Raw genomic sequence first — 15,970 nt, forward strand, 5'->3', positions numbered from 1 at the left:
TGGATAAGTCGACCCAAGTTTTTGGGGTCAATTTTTTGCCTAAAATTTCTAGACTTATACATGAGTATATACAGTATATATATTTACATTTTCAGCAACATGACATAACACCAAAAAGAAGCAACACTACAGCTGCTCTTGCTACTAAAAATAATACTGGAACTTAAGGTCATCATACTTTTACTTATCCATCATAAATGATAATCAGAAATCCTACAAAAAGCCATTCTTCAGATGATGCTTTGCCAGAATTTGTTGTACTCAGAATAGTGTACAGGTCGAGTCTCCCTTATCTGAAATGCTTGGGACCAGAAGTGTTTTGGATTTCAGAGGGAGTTTTGGGTGTGTGTGTGAGGTGTTGGATTTTGGAATATCTGCATATGGGACCCATGTCTAAACAGGAAATTCATTTATGTTTCATATACACATTATACACATATACATTATACACATGAAGATGCTTTTATATATAATATTTGTAATAATTTTGTGTTTGAAACAAAAGTTTGTGCACACTGAATGAGCAGAAAGTAAAGGTGTCACTATTTCAGCCATTCATGCGGACGATTTTGGAATACTTCCAATTTTGGAATTCAGGATAAGGGAGACTCAACCTTTACTTGGTTACTAACACAATCCCTTGTTCACCAGACTCTTACAGTCTTCTCCCTGTTTAGGTAGTTACAATTTTTCTGAATTTCTTATTCCTCTACTTCCCCAATTCTACCAGTTACAATGGGCATAAGGGAAATCTAGCATCTCACTGCACAAAACCCCACTGGCCACTTTCATAAGCTCATTACCTTTCCTCAATGCGTACCCAGAGGTCATTGAACTGGCGCAAACGTTGTTTCTTCTGCTGCTTCTTCCTCTTCTTTTTATATTTCTTGTCCACTTTCTCCAGCAGGTCAATGCTTTCTGGCAGCAGCAAATGAGGCAGGAGCTCATCCTCCTCCTCTTCTTCCTCCTCCTCTTTCAGTGGATATTGCTGGGGAGGATGGAGATCTTGGGAGATGACATAAGAGGGGTATTCTGAGGAAGACGACGAGAGGCCAGACACTGCCTTTTGATTCTTCCCACTGCAAAAAAGAAAATTATGTTTAAAAAATTGAGGGAGAATTGGAGGGATGGAGGACTTACTTGCCTTCCAAGATTCAGCTATATTCTAAGCTTATAAATCTGATAAATTGTTGGCGTGGGGGATCAGTTGCTATGCAGATTTTTTAATTTTGTTTATTTATGAGGATGTATTATCCTATTATTTCTTAGACTGTACGCCACAGGCAGGTTTACTGTTTTATATTTCTTGTTTTTATGTACAGCGCTGTGCAAATCTACACTGCTATAAAAATAAATAAATAATTTTGCATTTCCTGTTGTCCTTTCGTGCAAAAACCAAGTCTCATTTGTGAACTGATTCTTAGAAATCAGGGTCTAGACTGTGAAAAATCATTTTAAAGTACAGTTGGCCCTTGGAACTCATGTGGGATCCATTCCAGAGCCCCCCGCAAGTTCCAAAACTCTTGCATATTCAAGCCCCCATAGGCTTGAATGGGGCGTATGCCCCATTGACGTTAATGGCAGTCGCCCCTCAATGGATTTTCAAGTCTGCGGATCTCAAATACACGGACATGGAGGGGCAACTGTACACTAAAACTTGTAATTCCACAAGGGGAAAACTACTGAAATTATTTACTCTTCCTTGGAAGTATGAAATAAGCAAAAATTTACATTGCATTGGCCACTCCCAAATCTTCTGCAGGACAGATTTTGAGTCTTCCTTGCTAAAGCAATCAAGCAGAAGGGAAAGGAAAACCAGTATCTAAATCATATTCCACATATTTTCTTTCTTTTCAGAAGGAGTACCATTATTTCAGTGTTACAACCTGGCACCTCTGGATGCAAGCCACTGATTTTTTGCCACAGTAATACCTAGTATGCAAAATTTGCAGAGCCTTATTACTTATTTCCAAACTCAAAAGTGCACTCACAACTTTTTAAACTACACTGCATGTACATGAACACACCTTTGTAATTCTCCCACAGGAAATACACGAGATGATAGCTAGCTAGCTAGCTAGCTAGATTTATAGATTGATTAATTGATTTTTCTTGGCTGAGTTTAGAGAAATACTCCCAGATTTGCAATGTGACCAGACCTGCAATATGATCAGCCAATTTATAAATATTGGCCTTAGGACAACTGATTATACAGTGGTCCCTCAATGTTTGCTGGGATTAGGGGTGAAGGACTCCAGTGAATGTGGAAAAACTGCAAATAGCAAAACACTATTCTTTTTACCTAAGGAATCTACAAGTCCTCCAGTGCAACTCTATGGTCAACATCTGCCAGAAGCTGATCAAGAATCATGTTGGACAACCTACAAATGTATAGAGAAATGTTTTCTCTAGGAACTTGTAGGTTCTCCAGCACAACTCTATGGTCAACTTCAGGGAGAATTATGCTGGAGGACACAGAGATTCTTAGAGAGAACATCTTAATCAAAACCACAAATAACCAAGTCTGCTAAAGTCAAAACCGCAAATGTGGAGGTACAACTGTAATTAGTATTGTTCTTGAGTAGGAGGAAGTGTTATTTTATATGTTATATCATTGGTATTATTTTTAAGACTGTACACATTTTGTCAGTATCATGGAACAAGAACAAGAACATCCAAGAAGCACATCCACTGAGTGCTTCCCTCGGTGTGAATGTCTGCATCATTCACAATTATAATCTTGCGTTGCTGGAGTCAGCCTAAAGGGGCAGGGCTTCCATAACTGGATCATTCCATCACTCCCAAGCATGGAGTATGAATGATCATCTCTGTGTTGCTGGATTGTACCTCCCACCAACCCTAGTCAGAACTCCCAATGATCCAGTCCAACATCTGGAGGGCCACACGATGCACATCCCCACAATACAGAATCACAACTGAATTGTCTCTTCTCTGGAAATAAATTGTTTAAGCTTGAAGACAAAAGTGTGCCTCTGTTGTTGTTGTTTTTAGAAACAAGTGAGTTGTAGGTGAGAACTACTGGTCTAATGATGCAGAGCCAGATTCTCATTTTATCCACAGGAATTCATCAGAAAGAAGGGACGACCCTCATGGTATACAAAGTTTTAAAGAGATGTTCAAGTAGTGGTTAATTGCCATTATGTGATTTGAAGAGTGCAGCTTATACAAGATCAGGATTTAAATACTGCAGGGAGGGGATCATATACAGATCTCGTCTAAAATATATGCCAGAAGCAACACACAGTAACAGGCAATATTATACAAACAGAGACTATTATTTTCTTCTTGCCCTAATGCTGAGCTGAGTTTAGAGAGGAGGGGGAAATGTAAAAAAGTGAGAACATCCATGCCCTTAATTCTCATCCAAATGTACTCGGTGAACCTGAACAAGGGAGTGGGAATGTGAAGCAAATTTCAAACAGACTGATCAAAGACAGAAGAGTAGATGATGGAATGAAAGACCCTTCTAGGAGGTCACAGGTGAACTCAAGAGTGACCCTGAATTTGTTTCTCCAAAAAAGAGAATGAGCCAGGGAGTAGCCCTAGGCAAGCCCAGTTATGTGTAAGTACCTAAATCAGACAATTCCCTGATTACTTAGATGGGGATTCTCCTCTAGGCTCTGACAAGTGAGTCAGTGGTTCATGAATCATTCTTGCAGGTTACTGTATTTAGGATCCTAGAAAGAGACTGAAGAAAGGGAGGAGGAAGAAGTAGGCCAAGGCTGCTTCAATGATTAAATAGTCCAGAAGAACATTTGTCTTCTGTGCAAACATGGACAAATAATGCCCCAACTCTCCTCCTTTAAGCAGGTCAGAACCCCTTTCCACTTTGGGAAGGTGCAGATATAATGAAGATGCTGAGAGTTTGATTATGGCCAACTATTATTAAAAACTAATCAATCAAATGGTGATCGGTTAAACATTTTTAACATTTAAACCCTGCAATATAGGTTTCACCAGCAACGTTTCAATCTATTGTGAGTTCAAGTCATTGTATAAAGATACAGAATACAATTTCACACTTGATGACCAATTCAGTCCTCTACACTGAGGATTTTCAATCTCTATAACTGAGGCGGAAATCATCACTATAAGAGTCTCAATTTTTAAACAACCTGACTTCCTCTACAAAATTCTAGTTCCTACTTTCTAGGTTCATGGCATCCACTACCAGAGAGGCTTCAATACTATAAACACTTTCCCCTAAGTACCAAATTCTCAGGAGAGCTGGAACTAATTCACATTTTCACTTGATGAATGCAACACCAGGTTATGGCTTCCATATGCAAAGTGACCATCAAAAATACAGCAAGAGGGAAAGCTTTTATACAGTCACCAAATGTATAGCAATCAAGTGATTTCCCCCAAACCTTTAAAAGAATCGGGGGGAAACGGGGGGAGGACCAGCTGTGCTAATTTGGAAAAGAAAAAAAAATCTATTTATTGACTCTTTCAGTAAGAGAATTTATAATGTGCTTTCTTCCAACATGAAACTAAAGGCAGTGTGAAGGTGATCACAGCTTACACTCTCACATCAAGCCCTGGGATGGTTCACTCCATAGAGCAAAAACTTCAGCCATTGCAGAATGCTCTTCCAGGACCTGCCGTGACCCTTCAAAAAAAAATTGTTTAAAATATTAAAACCCAAAATGACCACAAGTTGATTTATTTTTTGGTTTTAATTTCACAAGTCCACTATTTGTGGGGTAAAACCAGGCTATATGCTTTGCTTTGAATAAACATCACTCCTTCCAGAGGCTCCCAGAAGTGTGATTCTCCTAGTTTTGAACCCTGATCACCACCACTGCCACTTTCGAATTCCCTAGCAGTGGTAATCTGGTGGCACAAAAATGGGTGGTGGTACATGTTGCTCACTCCTTCCATGAAGACATGTGAGTGTGTTCCAGCTTTTGTAGGGGTATCATGTCAAATTTGAAAGATGAACATGTTACCTGTTGATGACTTCTCCAGCAGAAGTATGGTCAACTTCATATCCTTCTCTCCTCAAAACATCTATCACTGTATTGTTGCCCATGAAATGACCTATAATCAAGGAGAAATAAAAGCCTCAAATAATAGGGAAAATGTATAATATGTTCAATTTAGAATCAAGCTCCCCACATCATCCCCTGGGTCTATTTAACACTCATTAATGGTTCAGAGGGGTTGTGATGGGCTAATTTTCAGAAAGAGAGAAAAATTATTTGTATTTTATTTTGAGCTCCTTCTGTTCAAGAAAAGAGAGCAGATGAATATTAACATTTTTAAAACTGAAGGGAAGGAGGGGCAGTCAGACACATCAGCTTTTCCAAGCCATGATCCCAGACCTAAAAGGTGATTGTTAAGTCTACTATAGTTATCCTTTCTTTTTGGTGTGTGTATGAGCTTGCATGAAGTATTAAAAATCTTCTGTGGTTGCTCAAAGCAATGTTTCCCTCTATCATCTATTCCCCGGCATCATCTTTAAAAACAAACTTATACTTGCTCGCCTTGCTGGCCAACAATTGGGTTCTATGGGTGACCCTATCTATTAATGATGTGGATGCTGTTATCTTCTGAGGTTGTTTTTTTTTAATGATTTTGTCTCCTCAGCTTATTTTATATCTGCATTTTGGCTTTTGAGGGATCTAGTACAGTAGTATCCTTTGAGATCTGTTGTTTGGGCTGTGTTATTTATGTTCTGTTTGGGTTTTTTTGTTTTTGTTTGTTTGTTTGATGGTTCTGGTCTTTGTAACCTGTTTTAATTTGGGCAGGTGAAGTGGAGAACAAAAAATACCAGGCTAAGTGTTGACAGTGGTCTTTAAAACCTGTAAAGTGACATAAAAATATTGGTCTTGGATTTCAACTCCCAGAAGCCCCAACCTTCAAAGCCACTGAGGGATTATGAAAGTTCTAGTCTAACAACATCTGGAAACCCTAGTTTGGGAGCTACTGATATAGAGCCATAAGAAGGAAAAGCTGCGGGCCTGAATGGAAGACTAAGCAAGATTCCTTACTCACTATTGTCCCGAATACCTGACAGTGGTGAGAGATACTGTATTTCCAGTTAAATTACAGTAATTATTTCTAAATGTGTATTGATCTATATTAATACACATTTAGAAATAATTAGTGTAATTTAACTGGAAACACAGTATCTCTCACCACTGTATTGATCTATATTACAGCCAGTGTCGAATAGTGATCTGAAAGTTGGATTACAACTCTAGAAACCAGGGTTCAATTCCAAGCTTGGCCATGAAACCCCAAAGGATAACTTTGGGCAAGTCATATGCTCTCAGCCTCAGAAAAGGCAATGGCAAATTTCCTCTGAACAATCTTGCCAAGAAAACCCCATGATAGGTTCACCTTAGGGTCACTATAAGTCAGAAATGACTTGCAGACACAAAACAACACCAACAACATTGATGTATATTCATCTGTCCCTTTTTGGACAGGTTGGGAACAATGTGCAGACACATGAATAAGAGATTTTTTAAGGTTTAAATAAATAAAACCACTGCATTTCTATTCCTAGTGACAATCAATGATATAGACAAAAGGAGGAAAATAGTCATGATTTAATGATGGCACACAGCACATTTCCATTACTGTATTTTACAGGAAAGAAGAGGGGGAAATGAACCACACCACTGCCATTAAACCCCTAAATGGCAGCCCCATAATATTCAGGGAGCCCTGGTGGCACAGCGGTTAAATGCTGGTACTGCAGCCACAACATTGTGAGTTCGATCCAGGGCTCCAAGGTTGACTCAGTCTTCCATCCTTGTAGGTCAGTAAAATGAGTTCACTGTTAAGCAGTATAGAAACGTAAACACTATTGCTATTGCTATTTGTCCTGCTTGCCCATAGCATTCAGGGTGGAATTAATCTTTGATAGAGTCATTATAGCTACAAACTTATACACATTATGTGGAAGTAAACTTCATTGCACACAGTGTGACTCAGGTCTCAATAAAGATAGATAAGACTAGGATTGGCCCAACACTCTTTACACTCCAGCTGCACTCTTCCTTTAAGAGGGGAATCGTTTAAGACTGGAGCACTCCACAAATATTAGGGAGTAACTGATCAGGCCACAAGATCAAAGAGAAACATTCTCAACAACTGTGGGAAAATGTGGGACCAAAACAAACAAACATTTGGGTGCAATAGAAAATAAGCAGGCATATACAAAAAGCACACGTGTGCAAATCCCACACATCCCCACCTCAACACTTCTTGAGCTGCATTTAATGAGCCTGATATTGTTTTTCTCTCAACAATGTACCTCTGCTTGACAATCTATACACCCAGCGCATTACACCCTCTTGTGGTAGCCCATTTCTCCCCACCCCCAGAATCTAACAATTAACATTAAACTTGAGCAAGGGCCTTCTCTTTTGTATAACCAAGTGCTTGGGTTCTTTTCTCCAAGCCTTGTGAAGATGTGATGAGTTAATACTTTGGTTCCCTTCCCAAAACACAGGCGAGGCTGGTCTCTCCAACAGACAGAGAATGGCTTCTGTGTAAGGGATCTATCCACCCACTTAAAAATTTCTCCCTCCCCCCTTTTTTTAAAGGAGTGGGGGGAAAACCTATGGGTGAGTGGGGTTCACTCTCCCAAAGTATGAGATCAAACAGGCCTGCTTGATGGGAGGCTCTGCCCAGAGAAGCATGTTAAGGAAGGAGGGGAGGGCTTCTTTCACCTGTTTTCTATTTTGGCCTAGTGCACTTGAATGCCCCCAAAGAGAAAAGAAGCAGTCCTGCTCCTCTTTTTGTACTCAACTCTCTCCATTATCCCCCATACCAACTAGATGAACGGATGCATTTGAGAGGTCAATTTGCTCTGGCAGGGGGTAGGCAACCATCGATCTCTATTCTTCTGTGTCCAAACTCAAAAGAGGGGAGAAGCAGGACCTTCTTGCACATATAAATTCTGCCAAATCATCTACTAAAGAATAAACAAGGATTATTGGTTTTAATCCCGAATGAGAGGCTGCGAGGTGCCACTGTTGTAATGAGCAGGATACTTAGCAGCCTTGCTTTGTCCACCTGCCATTCCCCAGGAAAGTCTGAATAATTTGTGCTTTCAGATCTGACAAGGTATTGATTTCTGAATTCCTTTTTAAAATTTGCAATCATGCAAAAAGGTTAGGCTGTAAAAGAAATCAACATCCCAGTATTTCTTGGACCATTGTTTTTTTGCAAACTTCCTACCTCTACGAGGGCCAGCATGGTGTAGAGATTTGAGTGTTGGACTATGACTCTGAACAGCAGGCTTCAAATCCTGGATCAGCCATGGAAACCCACTGGGTGTCCTTGGGCAAATCACACTTTCTCAGCCTCAGAGGATGGCAATGACAAATCCTCTCCGAAGAAACTTGCCAAGAAAACCCAATGATATGGCGACCCAAAGCCAAACCTAAGTTGGAAATGACTTGAAGGCACACAACAACAAAACTACCTGTATCCTTTCTAGATTTAAGGCTAAACTATTGATACCAACTAGAGTAGAATACCACTAAGTGGCAACTAACAAGCCCCATTCCTTTCAATGAGCCTACTCCAATTGGGACTAATGTTGGCATTCTTTATACTGGAGGCAAATTTCACCTCTCATACACCAAAAGACTGATTCTCTGTCTCTTACAAGCAGCATCACTTACTTACAATTCTAAACAAGAGGCAGGCATCATCTTTGTAACTGTGAGATAGCACACCCTATGATGTCTCTCACTATCTCATCCTCCACTTTCTCCAGTCATTCAGCGATCAGTTCCCTGGACTACAACAAAGCACCCAGGATTCTTTCTGCACTCGCCAGTGTAGCATGGAGGGCATTGGGAATAATGATTACATCCTTACTCTTTCTTTTGGATGATGTTGCTGCTCCCATTTTGGAAGAGAGAGAAAGAAGGAAGCATCGCCCTTGGGTACTTCTAATACAGGGGGCAAACAGGGGGTAGGGAGAATGCAACCAATATTGTAGCTGTTTTTAAAGACAGGGTTCTAGCCCTTTGGGGACTACATATTGATTTGGGATAAAATGAAACATGGCGCTAACCAGGACATTGCTCATAGCATGATTACTTAATGAAAAATAAAGAGCAGATGTGGATGTGGGGAGCAGTTTAGGTCAGGTCCATGTTAAATCACTTCACCACACTACAACTGTGATCCTGATTCCCTCCTCAACAGCTCTTACTTTAAAAAAAAAATACCCTATGCAGTTGTGACTTGCAGACTAATGTCTACATTTAGCCTTACAAGCCTGTCTTTTTTGAAAGAACAAAAGAGAATGGATCTAGCTTTCCAGACGGTCTCCAATCCATGTATGGAATGGGCCTAGATTGGTTTCTGAATTGTACACCTTCAGACCTGAGAGACCAGTGCCCCACACAGAAAATCTCAGAACTGCAGCCAGGTTTTATAGTTAGTAATCTGAAAGTGAAAAGTGGCAATAAGACTCTGCAGATCAGAGAAAGGCCCTCTGCAAGACACTGGTATACATTTATAGAGTCAGATTATGTCCCACTCTCATTACTGAAGGATTTTAACGCAGTCAGAAATGTTCTGAAAGATTATATATATGGGGTATATAGTATATAATGAGGACAGCTTTGTCAAGAACATGGCACTGTGAGCAATGCAATCTATACATTTGACAGCAATCTAGTTGCTGGTGTAGCATAGTGGTTAAGGACTCTTTCTCCTGAGCCCTATTCTTGCAGCCATCATGCTAGTTTAAAAAAAAAAGGGGGGGGGACATACTGCTTGTCGAGAATCCATCACAGCATCTCTTCTCAATCATGTGACTGGCGCTGCTGTCCCCATTATGCCTCCCTGGGTTATGCCTTACCAAGCATGCCTCTGAACTTGCATGCTTGTCAGGTCATTAACAGGTTTCCCCCATCAATGAAGACGGATGGATCGGGACAGAGCAGCTACAGGCATCATTATGTGATAAATATCGCCAAAGCTGCTTCCTTCCTGGTGTAATGGCAGTTTAAAAGCTATGTTTATAATATCCCAAAAGGTGGGAGCTTTGCATTATAAAGCTTGAGTCCAAATCATGGCTGTGGCATAAATATACTAGGTAGCCTTAAGCAAGTCACTCACTCACTGCCCTTACTTTAAAATCTTTGGATAAAATTTTAAAGGCTACATTGTTTACAAGATAATGTATGTGGAGCAGTTCAAGGAGAAAGTTTCCATCACTATTGTCCAGGGATTGTATTAGTCACCTGTGGCAATGTCTTGAAAATAAATCTTGATTTTATTATGCACGGGGCAGCTTCACTCCAGTAAAAGTACAGTGCTACTGTAAATGTTTAGATACTTTTACAGTTGCAGGAGTGTGTTCTCACTGGTGAAACAAAGGAAGGGGGATATCACACAGTTCAGTTGCTGGCTCACTCTGCACTGTTTGAATGTTGAGGCAACAATGAGGTGGGCTGGATGAGAACCACACACCAGGGGCTTTAAAGCATTCAAATTATTTCTTTTAGGCAGGTAGAAGCACATGCTGATTGTCGTGGAGCCATTTCTAGTATTTTGTGGCCACGTGGGGGCAACACCATGCTACTGTAGTTGCCAAATTGTGTGACTGGAAGTGATGTTTTTATCACTTCTGGTTGCTTTGCCAGGAGCAGGGGTGGGGAGGCATTGAAGGCACAGCCTGCTGTGACTATAGCCTAGAAGTGACTATCAGGCTTGTGATAGTCTATACTTAACTGTATCTTTAAAGTACAGAAGGGGGGCTGGGGGGGGTAAAATATACCGTATATACTCAACTATAAGTCGATCTCATGTATAAGTCGAGGACAAGCTTTGGGGCCAAAATTATGGACTTTGCTATGACCCGTGGATAAGTCGAGGGTAAAACTCAGGGGCATATAGCAAAGGATCTAAAGGATGAAGCAAAGCAAAACAATGTCAAAGAACTTACAAAATGAACTCTATACTCTTAAGACTGGATGGATGAGAGAGTAGAGGGGGTCAGTGCTTCACGTATTATACTCTTGCTTTTCATCAGGAGATGGTTCCTTCTTTTAAATAAGAGTTAAGATACAGTATTTACATTGACCTGTGGATAAGTTGAGGCAGTTTTTTGGGGTCAATTTTTGACCTAAATGTCTAGACTTATACAGTGGTGCCTCGGGTTACGAAATTAATTCGTTCCGCCGCCGCTTTCGTAACCCGAAAAGCATTCGCAAGCCGAAATGCCATAGGCGCTAATGGGGAAAAGCCGCGATTTCGTGCGAAAAAGCCGAAAAAAGCACCAAAAATTTTTTCGTAACCTGAAAAAACATTCGTAACCCGGAACAATTATTTCCTATGGGATTTTTTCGTATCCCGGAAATTTCGTAACCTGGGTATTTCGTATCCCGGGGTACCACTGTACATGAGTATATACAGTATGTGTGGGAAACAACAGTGACATCTCCATACTAATCTTATATAAGCCTTCAAGGCAGCCCTAAAGACTTGGACAATTTCTTTCTATATGAGATTAACAAACATTCAGAAAGAGGAGCTATGGATTGTGATTGAATATTTCAAATACACTAATATCTACTAGAAGTCAAATGCTGCCAAGAATGTAAGGGCCAACTAATTCCTCACTTGTCTTACTAACACTTCCATTTTCCAGAATGTGGAAGAAGAAATTACTATTTTGGACCTAGTGCTCACCAACAAGAAAAAGCTATGCGGTGGAAATAGTGTGAACCTAGGACTTAAAAGACCATGTTCTCTTGGGTTTCATTATTCAGAAGGGGGGGGGGGGAAGTTAAGTATAGTTGGGTGTATGTACTCTTGACTCTAAGAACATTGCTTTCAATAAGTTTAAGGAAATATTTTGTGAGATCTCGTAGACAGAAATACTAAAAGAAGAGTACATGATGGGTGGGATTCTTTAAACAATGAAGTATTGAATGTACAATCACAAACAATCCCAATGAGAAAGAATAGCAAGAGATACTTAAGCAAACATAGGTGGTTGCATAGGAGCTTTAATTTCGTGTTGAAATTAAAAAACTAGGAAGGCTCAACCCAGTCACATTCTTCCCTGCAATGGAGGAAACCACTGCATTTCTATTAAAATAGTAACAATTATTTCTAAGTACGTGGTTTGAGTGATTGACTATGACTCTGAGAGACCAGGGTTCAAATCCCTGCTTGTCCCTCTGGGTGACTATGAGTAAGTCCCATTCTCTCAAGCTCAGGGGAAGGCAATGGCAAACCCCTTGGGAAAAAACCTAGCCAATAAAACCATGTGATAGAGTTGCCAGAAGTCAGAAGTGACTTGAAGGCACACAATAATGAACTAACACAGTGGTTCTCAAACGTTTTGCCCGTGTGATTCCTTTTACACTCTCTTCCTCCCTCTGGCAGAGGCTCCAAACACCCTCCTTACCTTCCTTTTCCCCTCCAGGACCGAAAAGGTTTTGGAAGAGTAAGGCGGATGAAGGCTTCCAAATCTTGTAACCTCACACCCGCGCCTCAGGTTCCCCCCCCCCCCCCCCCCCCCCCCCCCGGGTCCTGCCCCACAGTTTTAGAACCACTGAACTAACAAATTAGCAAATGCAAATTGTATACAAAATGCATCCTCTTTTGCCTTTCCTTTTGGTGACACATCACCTCCATTTTCTGGCAATGAATATAACAGAACCCTACACAAATACCTATGTGAGGAGGTTCTTATCATTTCATGGTCCAAATCACATAGAACAGTGAAATACAAGAACAAGTATCTGGGGAAACTAAATTAAGTCTCTTTGGAACTGTGCCTTGATCCAATAGGAAATAAATATATAAAATTACTTTAATCTTATAGATCCCCTAATAAGGTTCACTAAAATCAGAGTAACTCCAGTAGTATTCTACTGGCATTGAGAAACTGGAAAAGCTTCTCTTAGGCGACAGCTTCATGTCAGCAGCTATAACACTAGGCATGTAAGACATTCACTTAACTATATACTGGCATAAATAAATTGTGGAGCTGATTCCTCTTGGCATTTGGTAATTGTTTCCATAATAGGAACTCAACAAGAAAAGAGCATTCAGTAAACTCAACAAAAGAACAGTACATATTCAAGGAATGGAAAGCAATCAAAGCCACACACATACAAAATGACAGCAAAAAAGTGAAGAAAAATAAAATAGGTTACATATATAAAAGCTCTCCACACATTAAAAAAAAAACACCAATTCTGGACAATAAAAAAATTCAGGCTACTATCCAAGATTGTTCACAAATTGCAGGACATCTATACAGAAAATGATATACAGTATTTGAATACTGGTGAGAGATTTGTTGTCTTGATGCATTCAGACTTGTTTCTGAAGAAAAGGGATATGAAGCTATGATTTCCTGGTCTGAAGCATATAATCAGTCAAAATAATAGAGCAATGGAATAGTTCCTATTTTTTACTCAGCATCCAAGGAAGAGTAAACGCTTGACACATATATATAAAAATCCAGTTCTCAGCATTCTGTTATACCCCGGTGTGATCAAACAATTATTAAGCATGAGTCTCAGTTCTCAGTATCTGTGATTAATGGAAGCAGGGAACAAGAAATGCCTCTTCCACTCATCCACTACTACTAAGAAATCAGAAGACGAATAGAACTTGGAAGGACAGGTATGAAGGAAATGGACAAGATCTTCAAGTATAGAGATATATAATTGAATACGGAAGTCAGGATTGTTCATGCCATCATATTTCTGAATTCTATGTATGATTGTGAAATCTGGTCATTGAATAAAGCTGATAGGAAGTGAATCAACTCATTGGAATTGTGGTACTGACTTATTTGACTTTTTAGCAATCCATGATCTGTAGAACTCATAGTCTGAAAACCACTGGCATTGAGTGTGTGCTGGACTGCTTAATTGCTCACAGGGCTTAGTCCATATTAAAAACACTCTGTGCCACATGGCAAGAAAATGCAGTGGCAGCTGTTAACTGACACCCTGCCAAAATAAAGCACAGAGTGAGACTGCTTTATTTGTTAAATAATACTCATAACCCATCCACTATTACGTTTACCTGAGGAAAAGGGCAATTGCAACACTGAAAACTTAGGGCATCGTTGAGGAACCTCCTATCCCAACTTTCTGGTTTCTTTCTTCTTCTTTTTTAAATCTAGGTTGATAAATTCTGTACAGTGGGCCCTTGTTATACGCTGGGGTTTGGTTCCAAGATCCCCCGTGTATAACAAAATCCGTGGATGCTCAACTCCCATTAAATATAATGACATAGCAAAATGGTGCCCCTTATAAAAAATGGAAAATCAAGGTTTGATATTTGAAATTGATACTTTTTTTGAACATTTTCAAACCGTGTATAAAAAATCCGTGTATAAGAAAGGCCCACTGTATTTCACTGTATCTTGCTGCATAAGACTCAGTTTTTCATAATTATGTCAACAAGGACTCTGCTCCCAAATATTCAGGATTTATGCTTTGGAGATGGAAAAAAACCCAGCTAATTCATTTAGAAGAGAGGGGCTACTTTATCAAACTGACACCTTTGCTAGCAGTCTTCTATACTAAAGTGACTATAGAGCATTTCATCTATGCGGAAGAATCTGTTCTTAAAGTAGACTGGGGTATTCCTCAGCACCTAGTTGCAGCTATGATTTATTCTGCAGCCCATCGTCCTTTAATCGCATTATTTGGAACCATCCCCACTCTTCAGTGCTCTGGTTTTTTTTAAACAAAATCATGTTGTATACAACAAGGTTCGTCTTAGGGTGCCACAAGTCAGAAACAACTTCGAGGCACACAAAAGCAGTAGCAATAAGAAATGTCCATCTAAGCATGTCCTTTCCCTTACCACTGAGCAACTACAATCACACCCCCAACTCAGGCAGCAAAACATCTATTAAGGCCAAAACACCTATCTATTTAAGTGTAGTTTGTTTGTTTTTTGTCCTGCTCCCTCCCCATGTCTTTTGCTCTGCTTCCTCTCCAGGTGTCTTTACTATACTCAGCTCTCCAGCTTTACTCAGATAACTCTGTTGGGGAAAGGAGGATAATGAAATAAAGGGCAGATGAAGTGAGGGAGGTTTATGGCTGGATGGGGTAAGAGCATCTTTTGAGTTCATAGCTGCACTGAAACTCTGTATTCTTACCTAGTTGTATTGAGATTTTCCATTGAATTGTTGTGACTATGAGAATGCACAGTCTGATTTCAATGCGAGCTTGTGTTTGAGTTTGATAGTTATGAGAGACTTGGGGAGCAGCAAAAAAGTGGGGTAGAGGGTCACAAGTTGCCCACAGGTCAAACTTTCCCTAGCCCTGGTTTTACAATTAAGTGATGCTTTAAAAGAATTCTTAACATACAGTATAAAAGCAGTACTACCAGATAGCCACTGGACTTTTTGCCAATACTTGGTACCCAACTATGCGCAACTCCTCAAAATAATGTGTTTAGTTGACCCCAGGTGTGCTTTTGCTAAAGCTTGAGGCATGTAGGTCATTATTTCAACGCTTCTAAAGCAAAATTTAAACCCCCAGTTATTGTTGGCCTCCAGCTCTCAGCGACTTTAGCCAACACAGCAATAGGGAAGGGAGATGGGAGATGAAGTCCAACAAGGTCTGAAAGACCAGCCACAAGTTATCTACCCATTAAAAGGACTTCCACACATGAAAGTCTGTATTTGTACAGAATCAGCCGAATCAAAATTAATGTTGGCACTGGATGAAATTGAAATTTAAAAAACCCTGAGACATACACACCAGCTCCAAATGCAAAGAAGAAACTTTTGTCAGGATATTCTGCCAACAGATCTTTCACCCTCTTGCCCATCCGCTCGTTCCGCTTGTAGATAAGCTCCTGCCGGAAGTAGCTGTCAATCTCCATAGCTGTGATGCGTTCATGTGGCGGCAGAGTGGCATTGATGAAATTTGGGACCTAATGCAAGAAGTGAAAGAAAATGTTTAAAAAGCAACCAGGA

General features: G+C 40.1%; 1 protein-coding gene across 3 annotated transcripts in view; it reads right to left on the minus strand.

Moving 5' to 3' along the window:
- TRABD2A (TraB domain containing 2A) overlaps positions 1 to 15,970 on the minus strand; it is a 79,354-nt gene that overhangs the window by 4,070 nt on the left and 59,314 nt on the right. For 2 of the 3 annotated variants that reach the window (XM_042449600.1, XM_042449599.1), the window contains 3 exons: positions 15,753 to 15,927; positions 4,974 to 5,064; positions 804 to 1,079 (listed from right to left, as the gene is read on the minus strand). In XM_042449600.1, coding sequence (XP_042305534.1) covers positions 804 to 1,079; positions 4,974 to 5,064; positions 15,753 to 15,927 — 542 coding nt within the window. The remainder of the gene's footprint in view (positions 1 to 803; positions 1,080 to 4,973; positions 5,065 to 15,752; positions 15,928 to 15,970) is intronic. The other variant, XM_042449602.1, reaches the window with a different exon arrangement.

Source organism: Sceloporus undulatus, chromosome 2, assembly GCF_019175285.1.
Source record: "Sceloporus undulatus isolate JIND9_A2432 ecotype Alabama chromosome 2, SceUnd_v1.1, whole genome shotgun sequence".
In the NCBI taxonomy this organism is placed as follows: domain Eukaryota; kingdom Metazoa; phylum Chordata; class Lepidosauria; order Squamata; family Phrynosomatidae; genus Sceloporus; species Sceloporus undulatus.